General features: G+C 44.4%; 1 protein-coding gene across 1 annotated transcript in view; it reads left to right on the top strand.

Annotated features, from left to right (window-relative positions):
* The window catches only part of lars2 (leucyl-tRNA synthetase 2, mitochondrial), a 32,535-nt gene that overhangs the window by 16,183 nt on the left and 1,151 nt on the right, over positions 1–15,201 (top strand). Inside the window, exons 10-20 of the mRNA XM_062399507.1 lie at positions 367–471; positions 783–898; positions 985–1,268; positions 5,700–5,798; positions 8,685–8,822; positions 9,051–9,154; positions 9,776–9,955; positions 10,091–10,260; positions 11,779–11,856; positions 11,980–12,091; positions 13,435–13,562. Of these exons, the coding sequence (XP_062255491.1) occupies positions 367–471; positions 783–898; positions 985–1,268; positions 5,700–5,798; positions 8,685–8,822; positions 9,051–9,154; positions 9,776–9,955; positions 10,091–10,260; positions 11,779–11,856; positions 11,980–12,091; positions 13,435–13,562 (1,514 nt within the window). The remainder of the gene's footprint in view (positions 1–366; positions 472–782; positions 899–984; positions 1,269–5,699; positions 5,799–8,684; positions 8,823–9,050; positions 9,155–9,775; positions 9,956–10,090; positions 10,261–11,778; positions 11,857–11,979; positions 12,092–13,434; positions 13,563–15,201) is intronic.

The raw sequence follows: 15,201 nt of genomic DNA, 5'->3' as shown, positions 1-15,201 counted from the left end.
AAGTTATGATTCCCTGCATATTATGCGTGTTCTTTATTGAGCAGCGGCTGATTAACTAAAGTTGTACATGTAGTGAAGAAGCAATCCTCACATGGACAGGGAAGTATATGTTTTTATTTGTATCTCAGTAAAGATATCCCAACACGCAGTATGTTATGTAGTAAAGAGACCTTTGTGACTGTGTACATCTCCTCGTTCAACCATGATACTGTCAGGGTATGGCTGTGGTCGATGTAGTTTACTGAGTGGATGTTAATTGGAATTCCCTGGAGGTTCTTTTCTGTGTCAGTGGTTAATGATTGTTGATAATTAGCAACCGGGGAATCAGCGCCCCCTCTCTCACTTCTCTTGCCCTCTGCTCAACAGACACCCTGACAGCGGTCACCGCGCGCAACCTGTTCACCGGCCAAGAGGTTCCCCTGATCATCTCGCACAAAGAGGCGTTTGATGGCTATTTAGACACTGTGATTGGTGAGTTGGAGGTGATGCATGTATGTGTGTGTACCATAGTTGTGTAAGTGTGGGCGTCACAATCCCGCACATAATGGAGCATAGAAATAATAAATGAACTAAGACTTTCAATACAGTCTTATAAAATACGTGTCCAACTGAAAATGTGTACAGAAGATCTAAACCTGAAATTTCGCAGTGCAACTTTCTCTACATTTTGAAATGTTGTAACGCGTTGTGTGTCGCACCACACAGGATTATTAGGGTCTCATACCGTCTCATGGGATCTGTCATTTGGGTGTCCATGTTTGTGGTTTTCTGCACTGTGTCAGGTGTCCCAGACTGTAGCGAGGAGGATCTCTCTGTGGCCACAGCGCTGAACCTTCAGTGGACGACGGTGCTGCAAAGTGACCAAGACGGGAATCAAACGTTGATTAACTCTGATGAGGTCAGCGCCGTTATTGTTTACGCTGACCACTCCGTCGACAATCCATAAAAACACTCACGATCATTAAAGTCCTATTCTTCCTGTAGTTCTCTGGCCTCAGCAGAGCGGAAGCCTTTGACTCCATTACCCAGAAGGCCATAGAGCAGAAGGTCGGCGGCCACCTCACCAGCTCCAAGCTCAGGGACTGGCTGATATCAAGGCAGCGTTACTGGGGCACACCTATCCCCGTGGTGCATTGTGGGACTTGCGGTCCAGTTGCGGTCCCTGAGGAGGAGTTACCAGTGACTTTACCGAAGCTACCGTCGCTCACAGGAAAGGGGGCGTCGCCTCTGGAGGCTGCACATGACTGGGTCAACTGTAAATGTCCAAGGTGAGAAGACTGACTGAAGCATTATTCATTATTCATTTGTTATGGTTTTCCAAACAGTACATCCAAGCTCATTTGTTTTTTTCATCATCCAGTTCTCCTTCATGTTATCATCAATATATAACCCCCTAATGTAAAACCATTTTTGGAAACACACATTATATCTTTAGATGTGTCGATTGGGTTTAGGTTAATAAGAGACTCTTATTTGTCTGTACTCTTCCTCTCGCCCCAATGTCACCTGGGATTGGCTCCAGCTCCCCCGTGACCCTCAAAAGGATAATTGGTGTTTATATAATTATGGATTTATGTATGGATGGATTTTTCCTTTTCCATTCATTGGCACTTTTGTTTTCAGTGACTTCTCAAGATATATCAGTGGACAAGCCTTCATCATCTACTGTACAGTAAAGTGTAACCGTAGGAACTAACTCTATAATTCTGTAATGATAACTGTAGGTAAGAGTCCAACCAATATGGTTTTTTGGGGGCTGATATTAAGGGTCTGAACGTTTTTGATATCAGCCAATACATATGTTGTTATCAAACCCTTGTCACAAAGCAATGCAGAAATTGGCTCTGTGCAAGCTAATTTATAGAACTTGAATTAAGAAAACATTTTAAATGTCAAATAGAAACATAGAAGCTCATATTTGCTGCAAAGTCAAAGACTATCGGCAATCATAAACCCATGTGGTAAGTGGACTTTTTATCATAGAGCGTTTTTCTTATCGAACACTCAAAGCGCTTAACACTTCAAGTCTCTCCCAGGCACACACATTCATGCAGCACATCTATGCTCAGCGCTCTGTCTGAGTCGGCTTCCTCAGCCGACAGCTGCAATTAGGTTAATTAACTTGGCCAAGAAAGGAATTCCAACTGGAGGAGCGTCTGTGATAGGCTCATGTCGGCCAATATCATCACTAAATGAATAAATTAGCTGTGCTCTTCTGTATATTTTCTTGGAAAGCTGGTGCAGTTTTCCTGTTATTGAGATTCTTGCAGCTCATGGTATATCACACAGCCAGAAGCTACTCAAAACAGTAGCTGTCTTTCAATATATATGTCCAGTTAAACGTAAACTACTGCATGCTAAACTTTTACACTCCTTACTTATGAAAAGTCTGTGTTTATATAATATTTCATTATTTAGTTCTGCTTGTCAGCTGCAGCTCATTAGCCGAGGAATGCAAATAAGTGTGTTTCTCTTCCAGTTGGAGGTCGACTTGGCTCAAAGTCATTTTTAAACTCGGAGATAATGATACAAAATGAGATATAGCTTGTGAAGCTGTAAACAGCCACAAGGTAATAAACAACAACATTAAAGTTAACACTTGTTGTGCATCACCTTCTACAGCTGGTGAATCTTATGAATATAATAAAACAAATGATTATTATCAAAACACAGCTACTACAAGTCGCCATTAAGTGTTTCTTAATCCACTAGTAAGACAATCTACAAGGGTGGTATTTAAAGAAGTAATATGACATAAAAAAAAAAGACTTTACTGACCACAAAGAAAAAACACCATCCAGAATTATTTTGGATTTCTTTTTTCATTCCTCAAGCCATAGCTCAAATTAAAAAAACTAGGGTTGGTCATTTGTTTCTGAAACACTTTTTTTCCATATACCGACAATCATCATAAATAATTGTCTGTGTTTTGGGAGCATAGTGAGAAGGCGGATGGGAGGGGTCGGATGTATAGGTTGCATTTCTTTCAAAGTGTAGCTTGCTTCAGTTTTACCAACCCCATCTTTAAGTAACAAGGTAAAAAGCTATTTTGTCTGATTCGTGACGTTCCAAAGTTCTAATATTGGGAACTACTAACTAAACCTAATATTTTGATATAGTTTGAAAATAGGGACTTCTGTGTTGTTCAATATAATTGAGTCTTTTTCATTTCCCCAGTTTTGAAAACTCTCGTTCAAATGAGTATTGGAACCCCTTAATAATACCACTCTCTCCTGTTGATGAAGCCTTCGTTCAGCTGTGGATCAGTGACCCCAATTTGCACAGTAAACAAAACACCATGCTGTAGTGCCCTTGAGCCAATCACCACCTTCTGAAGCACTGCAACATCTCACACCATCAGCCCCACTCAATGACTTGCTGTTGTGAACAGCATGCAGAAAGGGGAGGAGGAACTGTTATTCCTTTTTTTGGCACAACACGACAACAGCGGTCGGGGAGAACGATCTGGTTGATTATGGCGTTTTGTCAGAGTGAGAATTGAATTATGTTCAAACCCTCTCTGACAGCCTCTCTCTCCTCGGCACTTCCTGTATTTCCTCAGGAGAGCGGCGCCGACCCGAAGGCGGCGGCCGTCAGGCAGGAGGAGAGGACTGGCGGCTTTACAGGAACACAGAGCTCTGAGAGCTGTGAATTGTGTGATTAATACTCTTGTTCAGAGGGGGGTTGTGTAATGAGTGGCATCTGTGACGGGAGCAGTATGAGATGATGATGCAGGTTGCGTAAGCCTACTATGCCACGAAAAACTCACACACACACGCACACGCACACACACGCATGTTTACCTACCGTGCACAGGTGCAATCACAAACCTCTTTCACCGAGGAGTCATTTCTCTGAATGCTTGTGAAAATGTCTGTGAACGCAAACCCAGCTGGGTCTCCGGAGTCCCCCCCGCTGACATGGGAATCCCTCTCTGAATAAGACTAATCACCGTCATGGCACCACGTTGATTAAAAACAATGGCCGGCTCCGTCGCAGATGGCACAAGTCATCATATTGTGTTCGGCGTTCGCTCACTTCGCACAAAGCTGCAATGATTCCTCCCATCAGCCGTGATTGATGGCTATAATCAGAAAGATGCTGTTATCTCCCCTCTTCCCATCTCCCCTCTGTTGTTAAATGTCTGTGGAAATTTGCTCTCCTCACTCGTCGACCATGTCCAATTAATGTTTGAGTGGAGCACGGACGAGTGGCGTGATGAGAGATGGAGTTGTATCTGTCCTTGAGGAAGTCACTACCCGTCTGCTCGCCTCGTCTCTGACCCTCCTCGCCACTGGAAATTGCCCTGCCAACTGAACCCTGCCTCGGCTTAGCCCGGCGAGCAAGGTGTGTGCGTGCAAGAGTGTGTGTTGCTCCCCAAACTCGCCCAGCACCCGCACACATTCGCAGGCGGACACACACTCAGCAGATGGAGGGGCTGTTTCACATGAGAGCTTTTGTGGAGTGGGCAGCAGCTTTTCCTGCCTCGTCTGTTTGCCGGCCTTTCGGCGCTTTCTGGCTCGTCCTGCAAACACACCCGGGTCGCTTCAGATTGAGTAACTGCGGTTGTTAGCAGCTCTTCTCTTGGTTTTCGAGAAGGCTTGTCTCCACAGACCCGTGCTTGTCGTCTAATGTGATCATCAGTCGTCGGATGGTAGGCGCCGGTTCCAGCTCTGTGTCAATCTGCCACAATCTGGCCCCTGATCATCTAGATCGGCCTGAGAGACGAAATCTTACCCGCACAAGAAAAACTAGTGTTTAATGATTCTCCTTCTGTATTTTGTTCTATTTTTGCATCCTAATGTGGTGGAAGGGGCTCCGTCGACTGCTGGGTTTTCATCATATGAAATAACACCTGGCTTCCAAATATTAACCTTGCTACACCTTAGCCTTGTTGCTAGGCAACCCTCAGCTCTTACCTCATCATCACAGCCTTAATATAGACTCGTATATTGGTGGTCGAAGGGTTTTGCCTCTTTATCTGTGAGTGAGCTTAGAAAAAAGTGACTGTGTTGAAAAGGTTTCGAGAGACAGAGAGGAAATAGAGACGTCCCATATGGTCCAGGAAACCGTACCTGCTCCGTCACACACAGCTCCGAGCTGCGTCTCTGTTTATCTTTCTGGGACGCCGATTTTTAACTCTGTCGAGACTCATTATAAAGTAAACGAGTGGCGCTTTCAGAGAGGCGCTTTCATCGTTCCGCTAAGTGCTGTAAATCGGAGACAAATAAACACTTCACAAAAGCTCTCTCTCTCTCCTCCTGTGCCTTTGCGGACGTCCTCTCGTCGTCCTGTGAAAGTGATGTTGACCGATTCGCGTCACGCACCACGAGTGCTGTTTGGCTTGGACAGGAAAGGGGGCGCGAGGTGGCCTTTCCAGCACAAACAAGTGATCATGTGTTCGGCCTGCCAGTTCGCTCCCTGTTAGCACAGCCTGTTAGTCGGGGCACAGGAACAGAGCTCCGGTGCCAAGCTGGCTTCAGCCCTGCTTCACTACAGGGGACGTGACCCACACAGCCAGATGGAGCCAGCTTTACGTCCTCACACAAACACACATAGATCACATAATGTGCCATTTCTCAAAGCATACAAACAGTTATCATTCATTTGTTTGTTTTCTAATTTCACAGCCTAATATTGATTTGTGTTCTGCCGCCGCCGCCAACTCCCCTTGTCCGTCTCTCTCTGTCTCCTGTCAGATGTAAGGGCCAGGCGAGGAGGGAGACCGACACCATGGACACGTTTGTGGACTCGGCCTGGTACTACTTCAGATACACAGACCCTCATAACACAGACAGGTAAGCACGTTGCTGTCTTATTTCTCACACTGACAGATTTGAATACAGTTTGCACAGATCATATGTTCACTGTTTCTTTAAATAAAAAAGGAATTGAAAAGTTGGGATGGTTGTGCAAGAGTGGAAACCGACCCACCCAATACAAACATGCATACAGTGCATTCAGACCCCTCATTCACAGGTATTCTTATGTTGCTGTCTTATGCAAAATATTCTTAAATGATTCGTTTTTGTTCATCAGTCGACCCTCAATATCCGAAAGTACCAAAAGCAAAATAGACATAAGTAGTGTGACCTTTTATTCAGTATTTAGTTGAAGCACCTTTTGGCGGCGAGTTCAGCCTGGGTATGACGCAACCAGCTTTGCACACATTTTCAGGTCTCTCCAGAGATGTTGCCCTGGATTTGCCATTAAAGGACATAAGCTGGCCCTGGTTTTGTATTGGCTGTGAGCTATAAGTCATTGTTATTTTAGAGGGTGAACCTTTGGCCCAGTCTGAGGTCTTAAGCGATCTGGAAACGTTTTTTACAAAGGATGTCTCTGTACTTTGCTCTATTCAGCTTTCCCTCCACCCTGATCAATGTCCCTGTCCCTGCTGCTCTCCGACAGCACGACATTGGCCTGAGAACTGGGGCCAAACTGTTCAATCCTGGTTTTGTCAGACCAGTTGTTCTTTCGTTTAAGAGTTCATCAGTGCATCCATTTCTCTTTCACCGAGGAGGGACCATTCTGCCATAAATCCCAGATCTGGAGTTCGGCAGTGATGGTGGTCGTTCTGCAAGTTTCTCCCAAATTCACACAGGATCTCTGGAGCTCATCAGGATTTTTGACACCTCCTTCTTCTCGAGGTGGTGACAGCTCTAGGATCTAGGATCAGTCCTGGTTGTTCCAAACTTCCACTAAGTCTGTCAGTGCAGCAGGAAACATTTGCAGCCTTCCCTATATATACCTCTTTTAAAATTCTGTACATAAGGTGTGCAGCCAGTTGACCTTTGACCTCATGACTTGGTTTTTGCTTTGATACGCATGTCAGTTGTCTCTTTCCAAGTCATTGAATTTACCACAAGAAGTGAGTCAAAGTGTAGAAACTTCTCGAAGACGATACATCTCAAGTTGCAAAACAAATAGTCTGAATACTTACTCTATGACATTGTGATATTTCAGATTTTGTTAAAAAACTGTGTTTATTGAGTTTTTGCTTTGGCATCATTGGCTGTTGAGAATGTATTGATATGGTAAATCATAATTTAAAATATTAAGCATAAGTCTGCAACATCACACCATGTGAAAAAGTGAATGGATCTGAATAGTTTATGAATGCACTGTATGCAGCCTATGCACGCGCACACACACATGTCTGAAAGTTGCATTCCTTGCCAACAGAGATTATGGAGCCGTGGCTTCCACCTGCTGGGATGGTGGCGACACCCTGAGCTTAACAAAGGAGATTAATTTCCCAGTGCCCTGACCTCGCTGTAAAGCAGCTTTACAAGCGGGGGAGGGGGGGCTGCTCTGCCCATCACTTTTCTTAGCGGGACAGATTATGGCACAACAGAAAAAGCAATTACACTATTTGTGCATTTGGGCTGGCCTGCTGCGACGTGTGTGCACGGGGAAAGATGAAAATAGGAAGCAAGAGGGGCTGCGAGTGGCGAGCGAGAGGAAGGAAATGGGAACTAGGTGTAATATGAAAGTGTGAGTGTGTGTGTGATGTCGACAAATAGGCCAAATTATTTTCAGCCTTGTGAGTTCATAACTCTTTTTCCCGGGTTCAATTATCCGGTGAAAGCATCAGGCAGAGAGGCGAGGGCGAGAGGCGGAGAGGTGTGGAGCAGAGTAATGGTAAGAAAGGCGAGACGCAGAGATAACAGTCTGTCCCAGAAAGCATCATTACTGCAGGTGGCATCCCTGCCTCTGCTGGACGCCACGCCACTCAGGAGAAACACATCGCTGCCTCCATGTTGCAATCTGTGCCTAACTGTAAACACGAGAAGCTGAGTCAAGATGGTTTTAGCTTAACTTGAAACACACACTGTCACTCACACACACACACACACACACATACTCATACACACACACACACATGCTCACAGTTTTTCAATGTGTGTTTTTATTCTGAGTGTAAAGCCAGTGACATGGGGGGGGGGGGGGGGGGGTGAGCTTCATCCCTAGATGTATCAGATTCAGTCTGCCCCCTAGAGGACATATTTGTGCATATCTAACAAAACACATGACAACCACTGATGGTTATGATATAAAATTAATTTAAAGTCTTATTAAAAAAATATATATATTACAGGAACTGTTAGTGGAAGCATAACAAATATTTTTAAATCATTTTTTCTATTCCAACCTTCATTCTTTTTTTACTTATTTCTTTCCTTCCTTCCATTCATTCTTTCTGTCTTTCTTTTGTCCTTCTTCCTTCCTTCCATCCTACCTTCTTTCCTTTACCTCTTTCTTTCCCTCTTTCTTTCCTTCTTTGTTCCCTTCCTTCCTTCCTTTCTTTCTTCCATTCTGTCTTTCTTTGATCCTTATTTGCTTTCGTCCCTCCTTCCTTCCCAACCACAAGTTCTCGTGTCCGATCCCAGTCTTCCCCATTCCGTTTGCTGAAGGGTCCTTGGCCCAGATAGTAATCCCCAAATTGCTCCTGATGGCTGGGCTGTTCTCACAGATTAAATCCAGCACATAGATGCATTGTGTGAATGTTTGTGTGAATGGCAATACACTGCACTGTAAAGTGCTTTGAGTTGTCATCAAGACTAGAAAAGCACCATATAAATACTTGTCATCCACACACCCATTCCCTTCTTCCTTCACACTTTTAATCTCACTCGTAATTTCTCTCGGTAACAGCTGAGCGTGACTCTGCTTTTCCTCTCCAGGCCATTTGACCGTCACCTTGCAGATCACTGGCTGCCTGTGGACGTGTACATCGGAGGGAAGGAGCACGCTGTCATGCACCTGTACTACGCTCGCTTCCTCTGTCACTTCTGCCAGGACCAGAGTCTTGTGGCCCACAGGTGGAGTACGCTGTTTTGCATCTGCTCTCGCTGTGCACGGATGTTTCGTGTTTGTGTGATATATCCTATACCATTTGTTTAATTTTAATGAAGGTTGCCTTATTAGAACTGGCAAGGGACAACAGATGAAAATCAGCCTATGCAGCTAACTCCGGCTCATTTACAGTACTTGTCTGTTGATTAATGTGCACTGTCCGTACCAATTAATTTAACGGGTTTGTCTTTCAGGGAGCCTTTCCGGAAGCTGCTGGTCCAGGGTCTGATTAAGGGCCAGACTTTCAAACATGCGGACAGTGGCCAGTACCTTAAGAGAGAGGAAATTGACTTCACAGGTAAACACTACCTGAGTCGGCCAGCTGTGACACATCTGTAGCAGCTGGGAGCACGAGGGCTCTGCCAGATAATAACAAATCATTCGCTCAGAAAATTCACGAGTTAAAATTATAAGCAAGTCTTGACAGCATTTTCATGTAATGGCAGCAGTACTCACTTCATGCTTTGTGCTGCTGATCGCAACCGCTCTCCGTTCTCTGCTTTGTGGCTTCTCCTGAATGAATGACACATCAGCCAGCCACTCTTGACAAAAGTCTAAACACAACAAACCCTTTGAAGAATCCGTTTAAAAGTTGCGTCATGGCCGAGGATTTGCTGCTTTTTTCTGTTGCTTGGTAACGAGATAAACACAAGATATTGCTGGCGCACCGAGTCAAAGGGAAGCCTCTTGATCCCACAATTTCAGGCTCCCATTGATTAGGCCTTTACATATTTTCTCTTTCTTCTGTGTTTTGTTAAATTTGATCAAACAAAAGCTTGTTTGCAGGAACAGTTACGACAGATATGAATTGAAACAGGGTTACAATTGAATTTAGTGACCAAACACAGTGTAATTAAAACAAAAAGCCTGAAAGAGTCCATTTTCTCCCAACTTTGCCCATTGCTATCTCTGCCTCTAGACACGGAGCCTGTGGCGTTGGGTGGTGGTTGTGTTGAGGTGACGTGGGAGAAGATGAGCAAGTCTAAAAACAACGGTCTGGACCCTCAAGAGGTGGTGCAGCAGTACGGCGTGGACACGGTTCGACTCTACATTCTGTACGCTGCGCCGCCTGAGCAGGACATCCTCTGGAATGTCAAGAGTGAGAGAAATGATTCTGACAGCTGTGCTCATCATACAAATTCTGATTGACAGACTTCCTACTTCGTATATGCCAGAAATTGTCTCTTCAAAAAAATATGGTTGCAGAATATCTATCTCTTCCTCGCCACCGCAGCGGACGCCCTTCCCGGGGTCCTGAGATGGCAGTCCCGACTGTGGCAGCTGGTAACCAAGCTGAGAGTGGCCCGGCAGCTCGAAGGTGTCCCCAACCCCTCCCTGCTGAAGAAGAAGGAGCTGGATGAGGCCAAGAAGATCTGGGAGAACAAGAACTACGCTATCCAAGAGGTAACTACCCTATAGCCTCAGACTGGTGTCCATCTTTAATTAATGGCTGGAAATGTCCATGTGCGATATTGTAAAACACCCTGGCCAGTAGGGGTCACTAATAATCCACAATTCAGTATCTTACTCTTTCACAGCAATATAAGCAAACTGAATTATTTTTAACATAAATTACAAAGTTCAGGAGGATTTTGGTGCACACGCCGAATATCTGAATGATGATTGAAACTACTGAAATCAGGCCCAGCAACTTCAAGAGAAATGACAAAGTAGAGATAAATCATGAAAGTCATACAAAAAAACGAATTATCTCTAATATTCAATGAGAAAACTTAAAATATCAAAAGCCATTTTCAGACACAAACTCCGGGAAATGTCAAGACCCAAATGTCCGCACATTTTCTGAACTTTGCATTTTGCATATGAACAATGCAGCAGGAGATTGTCCAGGTCACACACCTTCAGAGCAACAGGAAAATCCCTGGATCGTTCAGGTGAATGGTGGCGTCTGGGCCGGACATGACGCATATACATCGACACCAGCATTCGTTGGCCCTTATCACCGAAAGCTTTTCAATCATGACGTCTCTCAAGTTGACGTTTTCATCTTCCACGTACATGGCTCCTCTTTCTCCCCCCGAGGTAGTTATATTATTTTGTTTTGTTCAGTTTTTAGTCTGTCGCTTGTTAGAAATCTCATTAACGCTCTCACAAGGCTCGCAGTCAGTCCTCTCTCATATTCTCATACTTGCTCAGTCAGACTTCAGGAGGTTTTATTTTGGCCAGGGAAAAAAAATTTCCTCTTCAAATAAAGCCCTTTTATAATAATTCCCAAAGAATATCCAGAGTTCAGTCCAAGTCCGAAAACTATGCATTTTATACTTACAACACTGCACTCGATGGTGCATTTGGAAAGCATGGTAAGATACCAAGCTACCGTATTATAGCTTGACTTCAAAGTAAAATGTCACTCATCACACAGCCGAGCATTTCACAGTCCCGAGCTCCATCCAATGCTGAACACCCATCGTAACCTGAACCCCCACAGTGAAGAGTAAGAGAAGAAGGGAATGGAAATTGATTTTAAATCCACTCCATCTCCTTTCACACTTTATAAATAGCCTCCTTTGGCTGCCAGGTTTGATTCTGTCTCTCCATCCCTTAGGACTAGTGCTTTTAAAGGGCCGCAGGCTGTTTGCCATAAGCCTCCAAAGCCAAGGTTGTCTTTTGATCTGTCCATCAGAAAAGCCTCGGGGATCGACCTCTTTCTCCCTTAGGGCATCACCCTAATGGGTTTTTCTTCCCAGGAGGCTGAGCAGAGGAAAGCTGGCATGGTTTGTGCTTTCAGCTGGTGCACACGGTGATAACAGGGAGGAGGCTGCTGTCATTGTTATCTAATAATACTTCCAAGGCAGACTCAAAGTTATTTTATCATTTATGTATGTCCTGTACACACCTCAGACTAAATCAATAGTAATAAATGTAATCTCTCACCTGTTGTTTGTTGTTCTGCATGTTCAGGTGACGTCTCACTTCACTGAGGACTTCCTTTTCAACGCAGCCATTTCACGTCTGATGGGATTGACCAACACACTGAGTGTGAGTGTGCCCTCCAATAAAAATAGAAATAAAGAATCTCTATTATCTTTTATTACATTTTGAAAATAACATTTTGCCACTTTATGTGTGTTTGTGTATGTGTGTGTGTGTGTTTGTTGTCAGAGTGCGACAGTCAGGGTGGTGCAGCACAGCGTGGAGTTTGAGGAGGGGCTGGCCTCGCTGGTGAGGATGACAGCACCCATGGCCCCTCACCTGGCATCTGAACTCTGGGCAGGTATGAGACCTGCAAACCATTAACACGTGATACATCTACCCCCCCTTGCACATGTTGTCTTCGTATGTACTCAGTACTCTGAAATATAAAATATCTGCCTGACCCGAGATTAAATGCCCAAAGGTCATGTGATCATTTGAAACACTTTTATTCTCATCTATTGATTTTAGACTAAAGGCCTTTATGAATAATTTGCACATTATCAATAATGCAACAGACAGTGGGCTATAAGTAGAATAGCAAGTTCCTCCTCTCTCCAGTTTTGAGGTTTATCAAATTAAACACAAGCAAAACTCAAACTTCAAACTGTCTGACGGACTTCCTGAAATACGTCCTGATGCAGAATATTACATCGCGTCACGTGGAATGTGAATAGTCAAGCATTTTGAAATTCAGCTTCAAAGTATTTGTTATTTAATGCTGTTTATTTGCATTGCTGTTGACGAGGCCTTGAGAGTCTCTGTTGGATCACCTCTTTCACAAGGACACACGTGAGTGAAATGTGAGCTTATTTTTCAATGTGCACGAGAGGAAGTTGCCTCAAACGAAGGTAGTGCTGAAACAGGTGCTTATCTAACACCAGTGAACGGTGGGTGTTGATGTAATCAACAGTTAAGTCAGAGTTAAAGTTGTCATTGAGACTTTTCACATTTACCTCCCAAACAAACAAAATCAAAAGCTTTTGAACCAGTGTAGCGTATGGAAGCTGACCTCTGCACTGGCCTGGAGGGACGTCCCCTTATTGTCAATATCACACTGCTGAGCGAACATGTAAGTTCCGTACAAACATATTGTCATATTGTCCAGAGTCAGGAAAGCGTGACACACCAGCGTTCGGAGGAGGAGGCCTGTGTGTGTGTGAGAGTTAAAGAAGTGGCTTGTGTGCTCATATGTAGGTTTAAACCTGCCTTCTAAACAGGAAATACTAGCGAGGGTCGTGACCCCTGCAGCACTCAGTCAGACGGTACTGTTTCTAACTGTCACTGGTTGTTTGTAATTTTACACACACACACAGGGCCGGATAGAGGAAGTTCACATCCTTCCCTTGTGCCTCCAGTGGGATGTACACTCGCTGGTTTCAGGGCGGGGGGGGGGGTTGAGATAGCTGGGTTGTTGTTTGACCCTTCTTCAAGATCCTTTTTTCTCGACATAAAGGAAAGCCATCTGGGTAAAAAGCAACAGGAAAGTCATACAAGTTTATTATTATACACCCACTGCTTAACTAATAAAAGCATAATGTTTTTTTTCTCTATCCTTCAGTATATGAAACCATCTCCCTTGTGTGTAATTTGATTCTGTTGTCAATAATGCCCCTGTGTATTTCCCTCCTGGATCTCCCCCAGGTCTTTGCCAGGTGGAAAACCCCCTCAGCCGCCTCCTGCAGCGGGGAGGAGACGCCCTGCAACAGTCCTGGCCCACTGTGGACCCTGACTACCTGAAGGTCCCCGACTTTGTAGAGCTGTCTGTTCGGGTAGGAGCACACACACAAGGGCACACACACGGGCACACACACAAAGACACAGATGCACTCAGTAAGCACATGGTATTTTGGGTCTTTTTTTCTTCCTGTTGTCTGGAGGTTTGAAGAAAAGAGAAGAATAAACCGTTTTCACTCAGCGACAGCCCTTTGCTCATTATTTATACATTCAGTATCTTTATTAACAGGCACACACACGTCTCCTCCTTCGTACGCTGCCGTTTTCACTCAAACTCTCTGCTCTTAGGTACATGATTGCATTCAAAGTCTGTAATTTTCGAGAGAACCTGTTATTAGCGTATGTGTGTATTTATATATGTGTGTGTATATGTGTGTGTGTGTGTGTGTGTCAAGTAGCCGCCTTTAAGCTAAATACACATGTGGATCAATAATTAAAAGACAGGAACAGAGACACTGTGTTATTCCTGACTCTCTCCCTCAGTTTGGCAATACATGTCATCATCAGGGGAAAAACTGTGTGCGTATGTGTTTGCATGAACACTATTTTTTTTTTATCCCAATGGGGACTTCAACCTAAATACACTTACCCTTTGGGACTGTTGTCACCATGGGCACAGAAATAGAGACATATCTTTCAGGGTTAAGAATCTTTTTAGGTTAGAACTACGTCTTGGTTAGGGTAAGGAGTTAAAGTTGCATATTTAGATGTGATGGTTAGGTAAGGGTAAGGGGTAAAGGATGTTCCCCCGATAGGGTTAACAGGTGTGTGTGTGTGTGTGTGCGCACATGAGTGTGTGTATAAAGAGATTAGAGGGTTCCTTTAGAAGAGTTGGGAAGAAAACAGTCAGATTAAAGCAGTTTGAGCTTTTATCTATTAAATGAGTCCGTGTTCAGGGCAGTGTGAAGACTGATGAGTGTGTGAGTGTGTGAGTGTGTGAGTGTGTGTGTGTGTGTGTGTGTGTGCGTGCGTGCGTGCACGTTCATGCAGGTGTTTATGTGCATTCATGTGCCAGTATTAGCACGTGTGAGGCTTGGATCTAATTCAAGTTGATTTTCTGGGGCTTTCCATCACAGCTGGATATTCTCTCTGATTTTCTGTACGCCTTTCAACGTGCTCTCACACACACACGCACACGCACACGCACACATAGATATATACAAAGACATTACAGCTGACTAACAGCACCTGTCTTCCACTAGTTGGATTCTCCCTCTGTAATCTGACAGAGAGACAAAACAGACGAGACCTACTTGAAAGAAATGAAAACGTGTGTGTTTCTTTCTTTCTATCCCCATATTTACTTTGCCTGTGAGTAAAAATACGCCTCGCTTACACATTTTCATTTCTCCACCCTCGTTCACTCCTGCATCCCATACACAAAAAAGTCCTTAATCCCATACACACCCTGTCCACTAACATACACACATGAACACACCATATTCATATATTTGAGCTCCCGTGGCTTGATGATAATGATGCTGGTTTTACTTCAGACTGAGCTCTCTGTTGTGGGCTCGGCCCTCGGCCCTGCGGAGGCAACCTCACTCCGTCTGTCCTCTAATCATGAGCTTGGGTTTGTCCCAGAAGGGAGACCAAGGCTGAGAGGCCTTACCAGCGCACATACACACACACACACACACACAAACACTCGCGCACACACGCCATTAACTT

The sequence above is a fragment of the Platichthys flesus genome, chromosome 11 (genome assembly GCF_949316205.1).
Source record: "Platichthys flesus chromosome 11, fPlaFle2.1, whole genome shotgun sequence".
Classification (NCBI taxonomy): Eukaryota; Metazoa; Chordata; class Actinopteri; order Pleuronectiformes; family Pleuronectidae; genus Platichthys; species Platichthys flesus.
The sequence above is the reverse complement of the archived record's forward strand: the minus strand, read 5'-3'. Positions and strand labels throughout refer to the sequence as shown.